The sequence below is a fragment of the Anomaloglossus baeobatrachus genome, chromosome 11 (assembly GCF_048569485.1).
Source record: "Anomaloglossus baeobatrachus isolate aAnoBae1 chromosome 11, aAnoBae1.hap1, whole genome shotgun sequence".
In the NCBI taxonomy this organism is placed as follows: Eukaryota; Metazoa; Chordata; class Amphibia; order Anura; family Aromobatidae; genus Anomaloglossus; species Anomaloglossus baeobatrachus.
In genome coordinates, this window is record NC_134363.1 from 61977681 (window position 1) to 61994989 (window position 17309).

General features: G+C 42.4%; 1 protein-coding gene across 8 annotated transcripts in view; it reads right to left on the reverse strand.

The window, feature by feature from the left end:
* Positions 1 to 596: 596 nt before the first annotated feature.
* The window catches only part of LOC142256609 (galactoside alpha-(1,2)-fucosyltransferase 2-like), a 254802-nt gene continuing 238089 nt past the window's right edge, over positions 597 to 17309 (reverse strand). For all 8 annotated transcript variants that reach the window (XM_075328378.1, XM_075328375.1, XM_075328373.1 and 5 more), the window contains one exon: positions 597 to 2697. In XM_075328378.1, the coding sequence (XP_075184493.1) occupies positions 1565 to 2697 (1133 nt within the window). In that variant the 3' untranslated portion in view covers positions 597 to 1564. The remainder of the gene's footprint in view (positions 2698 to 17309) is intronic.

Consider the following 17309-nt stretch of genomic DNA (forward strand, 5'->3'; position numbering starts at 1 on the left):
ATTGCAAACAAGGGTTATTCCACAAAATATTAAACCTAGGGGTTGAATAATAATTGACCCACACTTTTATGTTGAAAATGTATTAAAATTTAACTGAGCAACATAACTTGTTGGTTTGTAAGATTTATGCATCTGTTAATAAATCCTGCTCTTGTTTGAAGTTTGCAGGCTCTAACTTATTTGCATCTTATCAAACCTGCTAAATCTGCAGGGGGTTGAATACTACTTGTAGGCACTGTAGACCTTTTTATTTAGTGTAAATATTTATGGTTTTTACCAAAGGGGTGTGGTTCACAGACTAACAATACAGAGCAGCCTAAAGACACTCCCCAGAGGATCCTGTAAGCCATGCCTCATTGTAAAGACCATAAAGTTAGCATGTAAAAAGGCCCGTATCTCTCAAACCACTAAGAAAAGAAAAAAGCAGAGTAATTGGCAGCAGGGCGAATAATATAACAGTAAAAACTGGACACTTTTTCCTTTTGTGATAAGCCCTCTTTAAGTGGAGTGACTGCATCATGGTGCTGATGAGCAGCCAGGGGCAGCCAATATCCCATCACTGCGATGTTGGTACTGCAATAAAGCACATCTGCAAGAGATTGTGATTTTCACTTTATACTGAAGTACTGTAGTATTACATTACATAGAGCAAGTGCTAAAAATATTGTAGGTTTGTCTCCTAGGGAAACTAAAAAATAAATTATCAATTAAAAAAAATGCCAATAAAAAAATAAATATAAATATCACATTAAACATCATAAAGGGAAAACATAAAGACAAATAAGTGCCAGAATTGAAGTTTTTCAGTTGCTGAACCTCCTCCAAAAATGCTATAAAAAGTGATCAAAATGTTGTGTGTGTGTTGTGAACCTGGTTTCAATAACAATGTCAGCTCACCACGCAAAAAACATCCATCAAAAAAAAGAAAAAATGTATGGATTTCAGAAAAATGTATTATTTTTTAGTCACTGAAATCATACTGTCCTGAAGAATCCTGTTGCTCACAATGAGCACCATAAACACATAACCTAAAAACAATGGCGGAATTGCGGGTGTTTTTTTTTTACAATCTTACCCCAATTGGAATTTTTTACTATTTTTTTTCCAGTCCATTAGATACTTAAATGAATGGTGTCATTGAAAACTACAACTTATCCCGCAATAACCAAGACCTCAGATGGCCATGTTGATGGAAAAACAAAGGCTCAAAAAGAAAAAAGACCTGAGGATTGATGCCAAAAAGAGCCACTAAAGAAATCCCATTAAGTCAATACCTGATTTTTTTTTCTACGTATCTAGGACATTTAACCACTTTATACCCTTGAGTAGGGTTTCTTCAAGTTTAGGTCATACAAAAATATGAGAGAGTTACATCTTGACCATAAAGAATATGGTTTTAGAAAGTATACGGTCAAATTCAAGTCCACATCACAAAAAAGCATAGACTTTAGCTCAGTTAATATCCATATTGTTGTATCTTTTCTGCTTAATAAATATGGCAATCAGTCTCTTTGACAACGTGTATTTAAAATATAGGCAGCGTTGGCTTTTTTCCCCGGTATTTTCAGTGCTGTAGCGGAGATAGGTCAGCTGGAATCCCAATCCACTCCGGTAGGAATGCAGCATTATATCGGAAAAGTTTTAAGAATTCCGATTCAGGAAGTGTAAAGTTAGTGAGGTATATGGTTTCTCCTCCAACCAAATAACTTGCCCAAAATCCAAATGTCCCAATAGTCATGATTGTGTGGTTGCAACCAACCAGAAGTGCAAAATCCTTACCCGGAGTGGACTCGTAGCCATCCCCTGAGAAGTAGACATCACCCTTGGAATTGTCGATGTTCTCTTTACACCAACGCATTCCATTACTAGTCACTACGAAAACAGGTTCTTTATATTTATTTCGGAAATAATTCATGGCTTTCTCCAAGTAACCTTTGTCTGCGACCACACCCTTCCAAACGTTTGGCATGACATTGACATAATCGCCTCTTCGGACGTGGACCCCAATATAGGTGACATTTTTTCGAGAACCTTTTATGTTTTCCAAAACTTGGTTGGCCTCATTCTTAAGATAGTCATGAATTGTAAATTCCCTTTTCATGTCTTCTCGTAGATGATGAAAAAATGTCCATGAACAGGGGAAGCCTGTTAGTTTGATAAAACTCCCGTAAATGTGATTATATTCCTCAGACATCCAGTCATGTATCCAGTATTCCTGAAATGGGACGTACCTGGCCACACTGTTATGTAAAACTGGTAGCGTGATTTTAAATATTGGGGCCAAGTAGTCATGCATTTCCGTAAGGATAAAAGCCTGGCGTCCGTTTGCTTTGGCCAAGGCATATAAAGCAGCATATTCACCCATGTGGTTACCCAACCTTCCATCAGGTTTTACGGTCCAAATTCCTAAATCTTTGCATTTAGATATTATGTTATTGCTACTAGTATCTGAGACATCTTCTGATATAAGTTTGTTGTCTTTTTGTGGGCATATTAAGGATAAAGGCAGATTAGCGGAAAATGTCAAAAATTGGATACGGAACTGTAATTGGTATAATACAAGGAACACAAAAACTGACATTAATAGACAGCCCAAGAGAAAAAGTTTCTTTTTCTTGTTGGATAACTCCATCTTTTTCTGGTATCTTTCCTGAGTTCTGGTTCGTAGGATTGATTCATCGATAAAGAATCTAATACCTGTTAAAAAAAGAAAAAATAGAATTATAATTACTTTATTCACTGAATCAAAGAATATAAGCATCTGTATTTTATATTTCATAGGGGTGATCCCAGCACAAACATTTTTCACCTTTTTTGCTCACGCCAATCATTACAATGGGGGTTCTGATCCCATTCCAGAAGAGTTGGAATTGAGTAGTGGTCAAAATTAAGAACTAAAACTCTATGCATTGTCTATATATTTATATAGACAATGCATAGACATTTAGTAGAGATGAGTGGACCCGAAATTTTAAGTTTAAACACAGACTTAATAAAAAAAATTAGTGTTTGAGTTTGCATTTGGGTTCTTTACGTATGCAAACCACTCAAGCGAGCATCGCTGTGCCCGGGTACACTCAGTATGAGCTGCTTGTAGTGCTTGAATGACTTTCACTGAGGGTAAAAACAAAATTATCAAATGTAATGTGTACAAAAAAAAAATGGAAAAAACCCAACCTCCCTCCCCACTTTGTTTATGGCTGGCTGGATGAGCGGAGAGCCAAACTGCCCAATCAGTGACTTCAAATGAGGTTCGGGTCAAATTCTGGTCCAAAACAGAAGTTTATCTAAACCCACAGAACCCAATCTTCCACAGGTCCACTCATTTCTAATCTTTAGTTCTTATATTTGACCATCACTCAATTTCACCATTCAAAGACCACCACTTGAGAAATATAGACATGGAATATTATATACAGTGGGTGAAATGAGTGTTGAACACAAGTAAATATATTTCTAAAGGTGATATTGACATGAATTTCTCACCAGATGTTGGTAGCAACCCATCGGATCCACACAGGCAAAGAAAGAAAACCAAAGATGTGCTAAATTATGAGTAAGAATGAGAAATGACACAGGGACAAAAGTATGGAGCCCATGAAGAAAGAGAGGTGCAAGAAGCCAAGGAAAGTCATGAGACCAGCTGAAATCTATCAGTAATTAAAAATTAGTCATGCCACTAGTGAAAAATAACATCAGCTGGTTCAACTTCGGGCTTATAAAAAAGTATCTCAATACCGAGGTGCCACACAAGAAATATCTCATGATGGGTAAAACCAGTGAGCTGTCACAAGACCTTTTTAACTTTATTGTTGCAAAGCATACTGATGGCATTGGTTACAGAAGAATTTTTAAACTACTAAAAGATACAGTGAACACTGTTAGTACTACAATCTAGAAGTGGAAAGGACATCATTTCACCATAAATTGGCCATAACCATGTGCTCCCTGCAAGATTTCAGTCAGATGAGTGAAAAGAATTATGAGAAGAGTTGTCCAAGAGCCAAGCACACCTGTGGAGAGCTACTGAAATACCTGGAATCAGCAGGTACAATAATTTCAAAGAAAACAATAAGTAATTCACTTGACCTCTATGGCCTGTATGAATGCCCGCCAATCAAGGTTCCATTGCTGAACACAAAAACATGTTCAAGTGCGTGTTTCAAGGGACTCTGTCAGCACAGAATTACTGTGTAAACCAAGTACAGGCTTTCGTGCATCATGGCAGGGCTAATCACTTAAATACACCTTCCCACTTGTTTTCCCTCTATCTCAACTGCCCCTTCTTCTTTGTTTGAGAGCTCTTGTGGAGATTAGAGATGAGCAAATCTGTGCCGCCCCCGTGTCAGCAGCCGAGCTGCTCGGATCCGTGGTGGCTCGAGGGGCGTCCAGACCCGGGGGTCTCGTGGCCACTCGAATGAAGGGGGATATTTACAGGGAGAGTGGTATATTGAGAGTTCGTGACGCCATGCGTGGTGTGTGGTAAGGTGGAGCACCACTGCTGCAGCTGGGAGTACCCGGTGGCGATAGAGCGGGCAGCCAGGTGTTTAACCCCTCCACGAGTAGGAGGAGATGCCCTGGGACTCGGTGATGGTGACAGGGAGGTACCGTTGGGGAGGTAAGGGTCACTTGTGTACTCACTCAGTCCAATAACACTGACACCGACAACTTGAGTAAACCAAAGTTCTGGACACTGCTGCCACTGAGGAGGAGCACGTTTGGGTCCCGTTTCTGCTGGTGTTGCCTATTGATCTGTGACCTTTCCCTTGGCACTTTGTTTCCCTCTAGTTGGTCCCTGTAGCTTGAAACTAGCCGGGTCCCGCTCCCCAGTATGGCTAACTAGGGAGGTTGCTCTCAGGGTTCACGCTTGGGATTTCTTGGACCGTATTTGTGGAAAGTCCTATCCCCCTCTTTGCACTAGTATCCCGATTTTGGAGTGGGTTGAGAGCGGATCTTGAAGGCTCCGTTCTCGTCGGGCGAATTGTCAGGTTGCCTGAAGCTACTCCCTGATCTAGGGTCCACGTACCCCATCGTGCCCTGGTCCCAGCCTGGTGATGGTACAAGGCCGCTGGCTGTCCTCCACGATAATGCCTTGCCCCTTGTCATGATCCCCTGCGACCAGGGGTCCAGGTCCTACCAGGCCCAGACCAACATCTGCTACCTAGTAGTTCCAAGGAGCCCAGCTCCTGACCTCCTCTCACTTTGACCTCCAACACTACTCTCTCTCTTTCTCTGACTGACTCCTGACACTCCTGATCTCCCCTTAACCAACCCTCCAAGTGAGTGACCCTATTCCACTCAGACCGTCCACTGGTGGGTGTGGTGCAGAGTGTTCCTAGGATTTTGATTAGCTGGTTTTGGCAACACCAATGGTTAGGGACCAGTAACCAAGGAGGAAGTGGATATTGCACAGAAGGGCATATTGCATAATACCCTGTGACAACCTGATAGGCCAGGGCGTCACAAATCCATGGAAGTTTGGTTCGGCAGGTTCAGCCAGACTTTAGGTAAAGTTCAGTTTTGGACTCGGACTTGACTCGAGCCCCAATGGAAGTCACTAATTGGGCAGTTTGGGTCTCTGCCATCATATAGCCAACCATAAACAGAGCACTTCTGGGGGAGGGTGGGCAAGGAATTTACATTATTTTGTTTGGTGCACACTACAGCTGATCCCACTGTTGTTTCCCCAGTACGAGCTGCTCAAACACTGTACTTGGTTTGAACAGTCATTCTGTGCTCACAGAGGCAATTTAGGGTTTGTTCAACAACATTTTGACAAGTGTGTGAAATTTTGGGAGAATATAGTCTTGTCAGATGAAACCAAAATTGAACTCTTTGGATGCCATAATACACACCATGTTTGGAGGCCAAAAGGCACTGCACATCACCTCCAAAACACCATGCCAACAGTGAAGTTTGGAGGTGGAAACATCATGGTGTGGGGTTGTTTTTGAGCATACGTCACTGGCAAACTTCATATAATTTAATTAAGGATGAATGGACAACAAAATTACACCTCAGAAGAAATTAATCTAGAGGTGTAGTGAACAATTATAACCCTCAGGAGATTCACAGAATTGCATAACATTGGGCTGTAAAAATAAAAATGTACATTTTATTCCCACTAAAATGTTACTGTGGCCTCACAGTTTTAATTTGTATAAAGGGTAATAGAAGAAAATGGACTATACAATTTATTACACAATTTCGTCTGAGTTTGCCAATATCCCATATGTGGTTGGAAAATACTTTTGAATCACAAGGCAAAGCTCAGAAGGGAAGGAGGGACATATTGGAGTTCAAATTTAGTTGGAATGGTTTGTTGGTGCCATGTTACATTGACAGAGCCCCTGAAATGCCAGAAAAGCAGACCACCCAAAAGTATCCCCGTTTTACCTTCCCTTCTCAATGAATTAATCTAGGGGTGCAGTGCCAGTGAGCATATTGACACCATAGGTGTGCCATAGAATTTTATACCATTGGGTGGTGAAGACGTTTTTCACTAAAATGTTGTTTTAGCCACAAGATTTTAATTTTTATAAGAGCTAATAATAAGGAAAAAAAATGGACCACACAGTTTGTTGTGTAATTTTTCCTAAATGCGCCAATACCCTCCATGTAATTGGGGACTACTTTTGAGGTACAGTGCAAAACTGAGAAGGGAAGGAGTGCTGCATTGTACTTCATAATTTGCTGCAATGGTTTGTGGGTGTCATGTCAAATTGCAGAGCCCCTGAGGTGCTAGAACAGCAGAATCCCCCCACAAGTGACCCCATTTTACAAACTGCACCACTGAATGAATTCATCTAGGGGTGCAGTGAGCAAATTGACACTATAGTTGTGTCACAAAATTTTATACTATTGGGCAGTGAAAAAAATAATTACATTTTAGCAACGAAAATATTGTGTTAGATCCTGATTTCCAATTTTAAAAAGGGGAATAGGTAAAAAAAGGTCCCATAATATGTTACACAGTTTTTCTTGAATGTGAAAATACCCCACATGTGACTGTACAGTACTGTTTGGCTGAATCACAGGGCTCAAAAGGGAAGGAGCGCCTTTTGACTCTTGGAGCACAGATTTTCCTAGAATAGTTTGTGGACTCTATTTGCAGAGCCCCTTAGTGCCAGAATAGCAGAAACCCTCTCAAGTGGTTCCTTTTTGGAAATTACACCCCGTTGGGAATTCATTTATAGGTGTAGGTCGATTTTGTCTCTGCAAAACACCCATGGAGTAAAACTGAGTGAATATTGTAGAATTAAGAATTGCAAATAAGTCCTTGTAATGCCCAGTAAATAGTAGTGCCCGTGCATTGTGCCCAGCTTGTGCTTATGGAGACACACATCTAGTAAATTAAATGGGATCTCTTCATTACAACAATGCCAAACAAGTGGACATTAATAACTATGGTTTAGGCACATTGTGATGCTCCAAAGGGAGGGGGCATTTGGATTTGGGAGTGCAGACTTTGTTGGATTTCTTTTTTGGGGAGGCATAGCCCATTTCCAGAGCCTTTTTGCTACTAGTAATGAGGGAGTCTCCTATATTTCCATTGACAGATGACAGACCTGAGTGGGGACATGCTTTTTCTTGGGTTGACTTGAATGCTATTGGTGCCAATTTGGGGTGCAGAACATTTTTGATCACTTCAAATTCATCCTGTGCTTTATGCTGAACACTTAAGGCCGCTTTACACGCAACGACATCGCTAACGAGATATCGTTGGGATCACGGAATTCGTGACGCACATCCGGCGTCGTTAGCAATGTCGTTGCGTGTGACACCTACGAGCGACTGCTAACGATCGCAAAATAGTGAAAAATCGTTGATCGTTGACACGTCGTTCATTTCCCAAATATCATTGCTCATTTTGGAGGCAGGTTGTTCGTCGTTCCTGAGGCAGCACACATCGCTACGTGTGACACCCCGGGAACGACGAACAACAGCGTACCTGCGTCCTCCGGCAAGGAGGTGAGAGTGACCTTCATGCGGCTGCTCTCCGCTTCTCCGCTTCTATTAGTTGCCTGCTGTGTAACGTCGCTGTGACGCTGCACGAACCGCCCCTTAGAAAAGAAGCTGATCGTTGGCCACAGCAACGTTGTTAGACAGGTAAATACGTGTGACGCGTACCTCCAATATTGTTCGCCACGGCAGTGATTTTCCTATGATGCACAAACGACGGGGGCAGGTGCGATCGCTAGCGACATCGCTAGCGATGTCGCAGCGTGTAAAGCGGCCTTAACTGTACATCAGGGTTTCAATCTACATCTCCGAAATACATGATTCAGGTGAAACCCTAGATGGCTCCATTCACTCTTCATGCAGTAGTTTCTCTTTGCTCCATTTGGCAGAGCGGAGTTCAGCAGTGTCCTTCTGTTCAAAGGTGCAATTAAACTGTTGTTGACCATACTTTTGTGCATGGCTAAAAAGACATGTAAAAAGATGGACACTGCTGGACCACAGGCCAAACGTGAGCTCAAAGTGACTCTGTCTGCCTCATTAAAGTGAACTTTTCATTGGGAATTTTGTCTGAATCATGCTTTTCATAGATTTACACGTAAACACTGATGTAAGCGCTCAGTGTAGAGCGCCGGATAAATATAAGTTGCACCATACTGCTATCTTTGAGAGGCAGAAAAAAACATCTAACAAAGGGAGATGATTAAGTCCTGCACCACTGCACATTACCTGCAGTAACGTCTGCGGTACCGCCTGTGCCCGAGTCCGGGTGGAGAGCTTGGAAAGTCCAACAATCCAAAAGCGGGGTGCTCGTCATAGAACAAAATCCATGGATAAAGGTGAGAATAAAGGATGACCGCACTCTGTCCGCTGTGAAGGATTTTCTTTTATTCAAACACGTGCATAGTAGAAAGCCGGAGGCACACTGTGAGCTGGCTCCTCAAGACTGGACGACGCCCGTTTCGCTCACAAATTGGGCTTCCACGGGTCCACATGTGGAGCTATGGCAACACCCCTTTTAAAGGAGTGCTCACAGGTTGCCAAAGGCCACATAAAAAAACAACAACAACAACAGGAGATTTGTATATATAAAAATGAATATAAAATGTAAACATATGTCACTTTACATGAACCAGTTTACAAAATTTACATAAATAACAAACAATATATAGACACCAGAAGTATTAGAAAACAAAAATGTATCACAGGAATATAGCCAGATCCACACGATCGTTTAACCCTTGTGGGCCTTGTGCCCCATAATTAATGATCAATCTAGCCTCTTCTTGCAGTAATAATTTATGCAGGTCGCCCCCCTTAGAAGGGAGAGAGACCTTCTTGAGGCCGGCAAAATGTAAAACGTTAGGATTACTGTCATGACATTCCTGGATGTGTGTGATTAATCTGGGGGAACCTTTCCCTGATGTTATTGAACCATAATGCTCCCTGAACCGTATATATAAACACCTGATAGTTTTGCCTATGTAGAACCTGCCGCAAGGGCAGAGAACTACATAGACCACAAACTTGGTTTTGCATGAAATAAATTGGTGGACAGTGTGCAAATGCGAGCCTACCTGTAAAGAACGACCAGTTAAATGTAAATTACAAAAATGGCATTGACCACACCGGTAATTCCCCGGTGGGCAACATCTATTCAGCCATGTTGCTGGACTAGTAAGTCTGTTCTTCACAAGTTTGTCTCGCAAATTACCGCATCGTCTGAACGACACCAAAGGATTGGAACCTGTCCTCTCAGACAAGGCGGGGTCACTTTTTAAAATGTGCCAATTTCTGCAAAGAGCATTCCTAATAGCGTGCGCCATGGGTCCAAATTTGAAGCTGAAGACAAATCTATCCACACCCTCCGTGCCTTTTTTGGTGCGATTTTTTTGGGCAGCAGTGGTGTTATCGGATCTGGCTCTCTCACAGGCCGAATCAACTAGTTTTTTTGGATAACCTCTTTGTTGCAATCTTGTCTTCAACTCCTGAGACTGTTGAAGACAAGATTCCTCTGAACTATTTGCCCTTCGTACTCTCAGGAATTGACTATAGGGCAAACCTGTCTTAGTGTGGAGTGGGTGGGCACTCTGATAGTGTAACAGGGAATTTGACGCTGTCGGTTTTCTGAACAATCGTGTCTGAATGTCTCCATCCTTAATGGAAACCTCAATGTCCAAAAAATTGAGGACATCGCCACCAAACGAGGAGGTGAAGGACATATTCATAGTGTTGCAGATGTTAAGGTATGCCACAAAATCAGCAAAGAGGGTCTCAGTGCCCGCCCACACTATGAATATGTCGTCCACATACCTCAGAAAATGGCGAATGTATTTCAGAAAGGGGTTAGTATCAGAAAAAATGTATTTGCTTTCAAAGGAGCCCAAAAAAATATTGGCCATGGCACAAGAGACCGGGGTACCCATAGCGGTACCCCTGCACTGCAAGTACCACCGGTCCAAAAACATAAAAGCGTTTTTAGACAAAACGAAATCCAGGGCTTCCTCAATGAAATTGCAAAACAACGCGTCTTTTCCTGTCTGAGCCACCATATCTTTAACCGTCTGTATACCCATTTTTTGAGGAATACGGGTATACAAACTCTCCACATCAATCGAGGTAAGAGAAAAGCCTTCTTGCCAAGACATACCCTTCAGCAGTGTCAAAAAGTCACCGCTGTCTTTTACATAGGAGGGGATATGACTCATGATGGGTCTAAGGAGCCAGTCCAAATAGTGCGACAACGGCTCCGTAAGGGAGCCGATGCCAGCCACTATTGGACGGCCCGGTGGATTATCCCTGCTCTTATGTACTTTAGGTATGTAGTACCAATGGGGCTTGGTGGGAAAAGGAGGAATTAACTTATCGGCCTGTGAGCGAGACAGAAATCCCAACCCCACATATTTGTCCAACAACCGCACCAAAGACTTTTTAAAACCCTGGATGGGATTTGAAGGTAGGGGAGAGTAGGTAGATTCATCCGTCAACTGTCTATTGCATTCCTGGATATAATCATGCCTGGGCAGGAGGACAACGTTGCCCCCCTTATCAGCCTCCCGGAACACCGTGTCCTCCCAGCCCTGCATGACACCTATCGCTGCCTGTTCATTCCGGCTTAAATTTAGAATTGGTTTAGGATACACCAAAGATTCGATATCCTTCAAGACAGCCTCCTGGTACAGATCGATTAAATTTCCTGGTACAGTAGGGGGACAAAAATCTGATTTCCCCCCTTTGGTAAATCTATCCACCATTGGCTCGATGTTACTACTAACAGTATCAGTTATAGAATCCGGATCACTCAAACTGAGTAATAATCTAGCGTCCTGAAGGATATCAGAATCAAAAGCTCCCATCAAACCAACCTGGGGACCAGCTATGCTACAGGGAACATGCCCAGCCGGTACTTCTGTAGATATATCAGGCATTGCCTGGAAATGTTTGTATAGGTGAATCTTTCTGATGGCTTTAAAAAGATCAACCTTAAATTCAACGAAATCAAAAATCAAAACTATCAGGAATGCAAAACTTAAAACCCATGGGGGACTTTAACATCCCATGGATGCTCCACTCTCTCCATCTGCCACTTATCTTTTTTAACCTCTTCCTTTATCCCTTCATAGTTTACTAACTCTCCTACTCATGAACTTGAGAATACTATGGACCTGGTCTTCCCTCGACTCTGCTCAGTACAAGACTTTACTGAGACTTCCCCTCTCCCATTCTCTGACCACAGGTTTTTTCCTTCTTTGTCAAGAACCTTCTTATAGACCAGGACTCCCCCATTTACATGCCTTCAATAGCCGGCATCTTATGAACAATCTATAGTCATTCTTAGCTCCCATCCTCTCCTCTCCTGTCCAGACTCAGCATTGTCACATTATAACCATACCATTATAACAATACATTGCAGATTGGTCAGGATAATGCAGGATCTGCTACATGCAGAAAGACCCAAAATAGATTATGGCAACCCAGGCACATGCTGCAAACATGTTTTCTCCAGCATTCCTCAAGGTGCCGAGCATCAGTGGTGAAAATCACTTTCAGTGGAAGACTTCATCCACTATAAATTCATACTCAAAACTTATAACTCTGCTTACCATCTGGCCAAACAAGTCTACGTCTCCACCCTCATCACATAACTAACTGACAACCCAATACAACTCTTCGGACGTTTCTACTCCCTCCTGAGTTCTAAAGCACAGGCTTGAGTCACCAACCTCAGAGATGATGATCTGGCCACTTATTCCATAGAAGAAAATTAACCACATCCGTCAGGACATTTTTGCACAATCCTCTCACATCCTGGATCCCCTTCCCTACTTCTCCTTAAGTTCACTTTCCACCTTTGAGCCTGTCACAGAAGAAGTTACCAGGCTCTTGCTTCTTCTTGCTCTACAACCCGGACCAGTGACCCTATTCCCTTACATCTCATCCAGTCTCTCCCTACAGTTGGAATACATGCCTAACTAAAATATTTAACAAGTGATGAGTGAGCACTAAAAGGCTCTGCTGCTCGTTATTCAAGTTGGGCAATTTATAATATTCAGGTGCTCGTCTCGTGTAACAAGCATAATGGAAGTCAATGGGAAATTCAAGCATTTCTCTGGTAGACCCCCCCATCCTGGTATATATGTCCCTCATCCTGGGCCCCTTCCTGGTATACATCTCCCCCGTTCTGCTGCTGTTCTTTAACGCATTAAAAAAGCAACCAAAAAATACTCTCCCCTTTCTCCTTTCACCCACCACTCTGCATCCTCTTCTACAGCTGGCACAGAATCTGGCACCTTACATTGGTGCACGTGACATGGTGAATGACGTAATTGCCATGCGCACCAATCATGGGCACAGCAGGATGTTTAGCAGTGCAGGAACCCTTCGAGTCTCAGCGCAGCAGTATTCTTCAGCTAAATGTGTGTCCTCAAATGCAGGTGCTGGGGTCCGGGGCCGGTCACGATCTCTGCATCTGGGATCATTACGCCCCTGCTCTTAATCTTAAAGTTGTGATCCATGTGTTTTAAATGACTAGATACTAAGGGATCCTTAAATTTGAGCACCCTCCTGAAAGTCACAAACTGAGATAAGGTTACCCAAAAAGCTATCTCCGTTCAGAATGTGCCAGTTTTCCTTTAATATATACTTTATTTGTATATGAGCAATATTGTATATAAACAAAAGAGAAGAACTCCAGCACTCTTGGGATCCAGGTGAAATAAAAGTAGATTCTCTATTGACGCGTAGATTAAAAAAGATAACACATTATGGTTGGGACAGCAGCACATATGACGCGTTTTGATGGTGCATAACAATTTTAACTATGTATAACTTAACTTAAACCCTGGTGAAACACTCATATACTCGTATAGTACAAGTACAACAATAAAAAAAAAAATATGAAACATGGGAATTCAATGTGGATAATGAGTCACAGATGAGATGAATAAAGGGTTAATAATCCTTTTATTCGAGGAACTGACCTCTATTAACTTAACGGAGAAAAAAAATCCCCTTCTTCTCAAATCTTCTCCTATTCCTCTTCCTTTCTTCTCTTTATAAATAAACAAACTTTCACCTTCCATAGCTAACATCTCTGTCTTGGTGGAAATTTCAAAATTTACATACAGAGGATACTCCGACCTGTAATCTGGTATGTCTGCTTCATCGATCACCTGATCATTATTATACAAATATGAAACATGGGAATTCAATGTGGATAATGAGTCACAGATGAGATGAATAAAGAGTTAATAATCCTTTTATTCGAGGAACTGACCTCTATTAACCCAACGGAGAAAAAAAATCCCCTTCTTCTTCTCAAATCTTCTCCTATTCCTCTTCCTTTCTTCTCTTTATAAATAAACAAACTTTCACCTTCCATAGCTAACATCTCTGTCTTGGTGGAAATTTCAAAATTTACATAAAGTGGAAACTCCGACCTGTAATCTGGTATATCTGCTTCATCGATCACCTGATCATTATTATACATTGTTGACCTGCTAATTATTATACCTTGATGACCTGCTCCTTATTATACATCGATGACCTGCTCCTTTTGATACATCGATGACCTGCTCCTTTTGATACATCGATGACCTGCTCATTATTATACATCGATGACCTGCTCCTTCTGATACATCGATGACCTGCTCATTATTATACATTGATGACCTGCTCATTATGATACATGGATGACCTGCTCATTATTATACATGGATGACCTGCTCATTATTATACATCGATGACCTGCTCATTATTATACATCGATGACCTGCTCCTTATTACACATCGATGACCTGCTCCTTATTACACATCGATGACCTGCTCCTTCTGATACATCGATGACCTGCTCATTATTATACATCGATGACCTGCTCATTATTATACATCGATGACCTGCTCATTATTATACATCGATGACCTGCTCATTATGATACATCGATGACCTGCTCATTATAATACATTGATGACCTGCTCATTTTTATACATCGATGACCTGCTCATTATGATACATCGATGACCTGCTCATTATTATACATCGATGACCTGCTCATCATTATACATCGATGACCTGCTCATTATAATACATTGATGACCTGCTCATTATGATACATTGATGACCTGCTCATTATGATACATTGATGACCTGCTTATTATGATACATTGATGACCTGCTCATTATGATACATTGATGACCTGCTCATTATGATACATTGATGACCTGCTCATTATGATACATCGATGACCTGCTCATTATGATACATCGATGACCTGCTCATTATGATACATCGATGACCTGCTCATTATTATACATCGATGACCTGCTCATTATTATAACAGTAGATGAGATGCACCTACCGGATATAATTCACCTACCGGATATAATTCGTTATTTCAACAATAATTGCCTTTTATCATTCACAATCGAAATGAGTCATATGTGCTGCTGTCCCAACCATGATGTGTGATCTTTTTTAATCTAATTGACACTAAAGAATCTACTTTTATTTCACCTGGATCCTGAGTGCTGGATTTCTTCTCCTTTGCTTATATCTAATGCTGTACTGGATCTGTGTTCCTGCCACCTGTTGGATCTGGTTTTCTCTGCATACACAATATTGCAAGTAGTTATAAAGTTCATCGTACAGTTATTTCACGCTGACGTGTTCCTTACTTTTGGAGCAAAGCATTCCTCTTCTGTTGTTCAGGCTTCTTCCTGATAAGCTGAGTTAATATTTTTTCCTCATGCAGTCTTTTAGTGCTTTTAATTGATTCTTATAGTCAGTCTGGTAGAACTTTTCTGAATTCTCTTGAATTGGTCAAACAGGACAGTCAATGTCTATTTTTTGTGGTGCCCACTGTCCAACACTTAAGCCGTAGACTGCTGGCCTGCAACAGTCCAGGCGTCCGCATGCCGACGCAGGCAGCACAATGACGTTATTATCACACAGCCTCTGCAGGCCCGCTATAATAGTCAGAAAAGCAGACAGAGCTGGGCGTTAGGATTAGGTGAGTATAATAATTAGGTGAGAGCTGTAGGGACCATTACACAGTGTATACGGAGTTCTGGGCACTATCATACAGTGTATAGGGAGCTCTGGAGACCATCATACAATGTATAGAGAACTCTGCGAACCATTACACAGCCTATAGGAAGCTCTCAGGACCATCATACAGTATATAGGTGTGGCACCCCTGAGGCTCCAGTCGCCACAGAGTATTGCACCTTTTATAAGGAATGATATTCGCCTCGGGTAAGGAGGGTGTTAATCACCGGTGTTCCACATTCACACTTTACATATAGCTTAGGAGACTTCTCACAAGGGGGATGGCTCAGGGTAGGCAGGGGGGTGGCTATCATGAGTCATGGGACTTCCCCTGTCACTGAAGTCAGCCACCTGGGGGGAGGGTTCTACTGGGGGTAGAAGTAGGCACAAACTCACACAATCTTCAGACAGTCTACCTGGGACACCAGTTCTGGGACACGACACCATCACCTCTTTCTTCTCTTCTCTTCTCTTCTCTTCACAGGGCCTGCGGCTTGGAGCGGAGCGCTCAGCCGAGGTTCCTCACTGCTGGAAGGGCAACTCTGAAAAAGGACTTTCTTCTGTCAAACACCGGTGACTGCTTCTAACTTATCTGAGGTCGAAGAGGCTCATCACAGCGAGTGACCAGTACTACCAGGGCGAGCGGCACAAAGAGTGAGTAAAGACACCTGGAACCGCAGCATCTGACTCGGACTCTTATTACCGGCTCTGCCGCCCCGCGCCTTGGTGCTTAAGGCCTTCGCCATCACTACTCCCCTTATCATCCTTCCCGGGGCTCGCTAAGTCTGTGGGGAGTGGTACCATCTTCGGCTGCTATTGCCATCCAGCCCGGAGGACAGCGACAGCAGTGGCGGCTAATCTCTGGCCGCGTACCACAGGTGGCATCACGACAATCTTTCTAATTTAGTCCCCATCATCCTCCCTCCTTATTGGTGTACACCTCGGGGCATGAAGCCGGGCAGGCCACTGTGACATCCCAGATCATCATACCGGCCCGGCGACGAGTAACTCTGGTACGAGACCCCGTGCCTGAATCCCCCTGCCCCCTGGGTGCTACATAGGGAGCTCTGGGAACCACCATACCATGTATAGGGAGCTCTGGGGACCATCATACAGTGTATAGTGAACTCTAGGGACCATTATACAGTGTATAGGAAGCTCTCGGGACCATCATACGGTATATAAGGGACTATGGAGACCATCATACAGTGTATAGGGAGCTCTGGGGACCATTTTTCTCTATATAGGAAATTGTAGGGACCATCATACAGTATATAGGGAGCTGTAGGGACCATCATAATGTGTATAGGGGAGCTGTGGTGATCATCATACAGTATATAGGGAGCTGTAACTACCATCATACTCTATATACTGAGACGAATTTATAGGGAGCTGTAGTGGCCATCATACATTGTATAGAGTTGTGGGACTAGCATGCAGTATTTAAGAGGCTTGTAACATTATTTATTTTAAATGAGTGCATTATTAATTTTGATTTGGGCAATTATTACTTGGGCGGAGGCGTTATTACTCAACGGAGATACTCAAGGGTATTTGTTGTTTGAAGGGTGATTTTGGTTTTCAAAGAAGCATATTGAGCATCATTACTTGCTAGGTAGCACAGTGGAGATTTTATTACTTTCAACAGGGCATGATTATTTTTAGAAGCTCACTATCAAGCGCACTGTCTTTGTAGTATTAATAGATGACATCATTTTTGAAGTATTGGGGTCACTGTTCCGATGAGCAGGCAGGATGGGAAGTTTGTGCAGGTTGTGAATAGATGGGGCCGGGGCTGGAAAT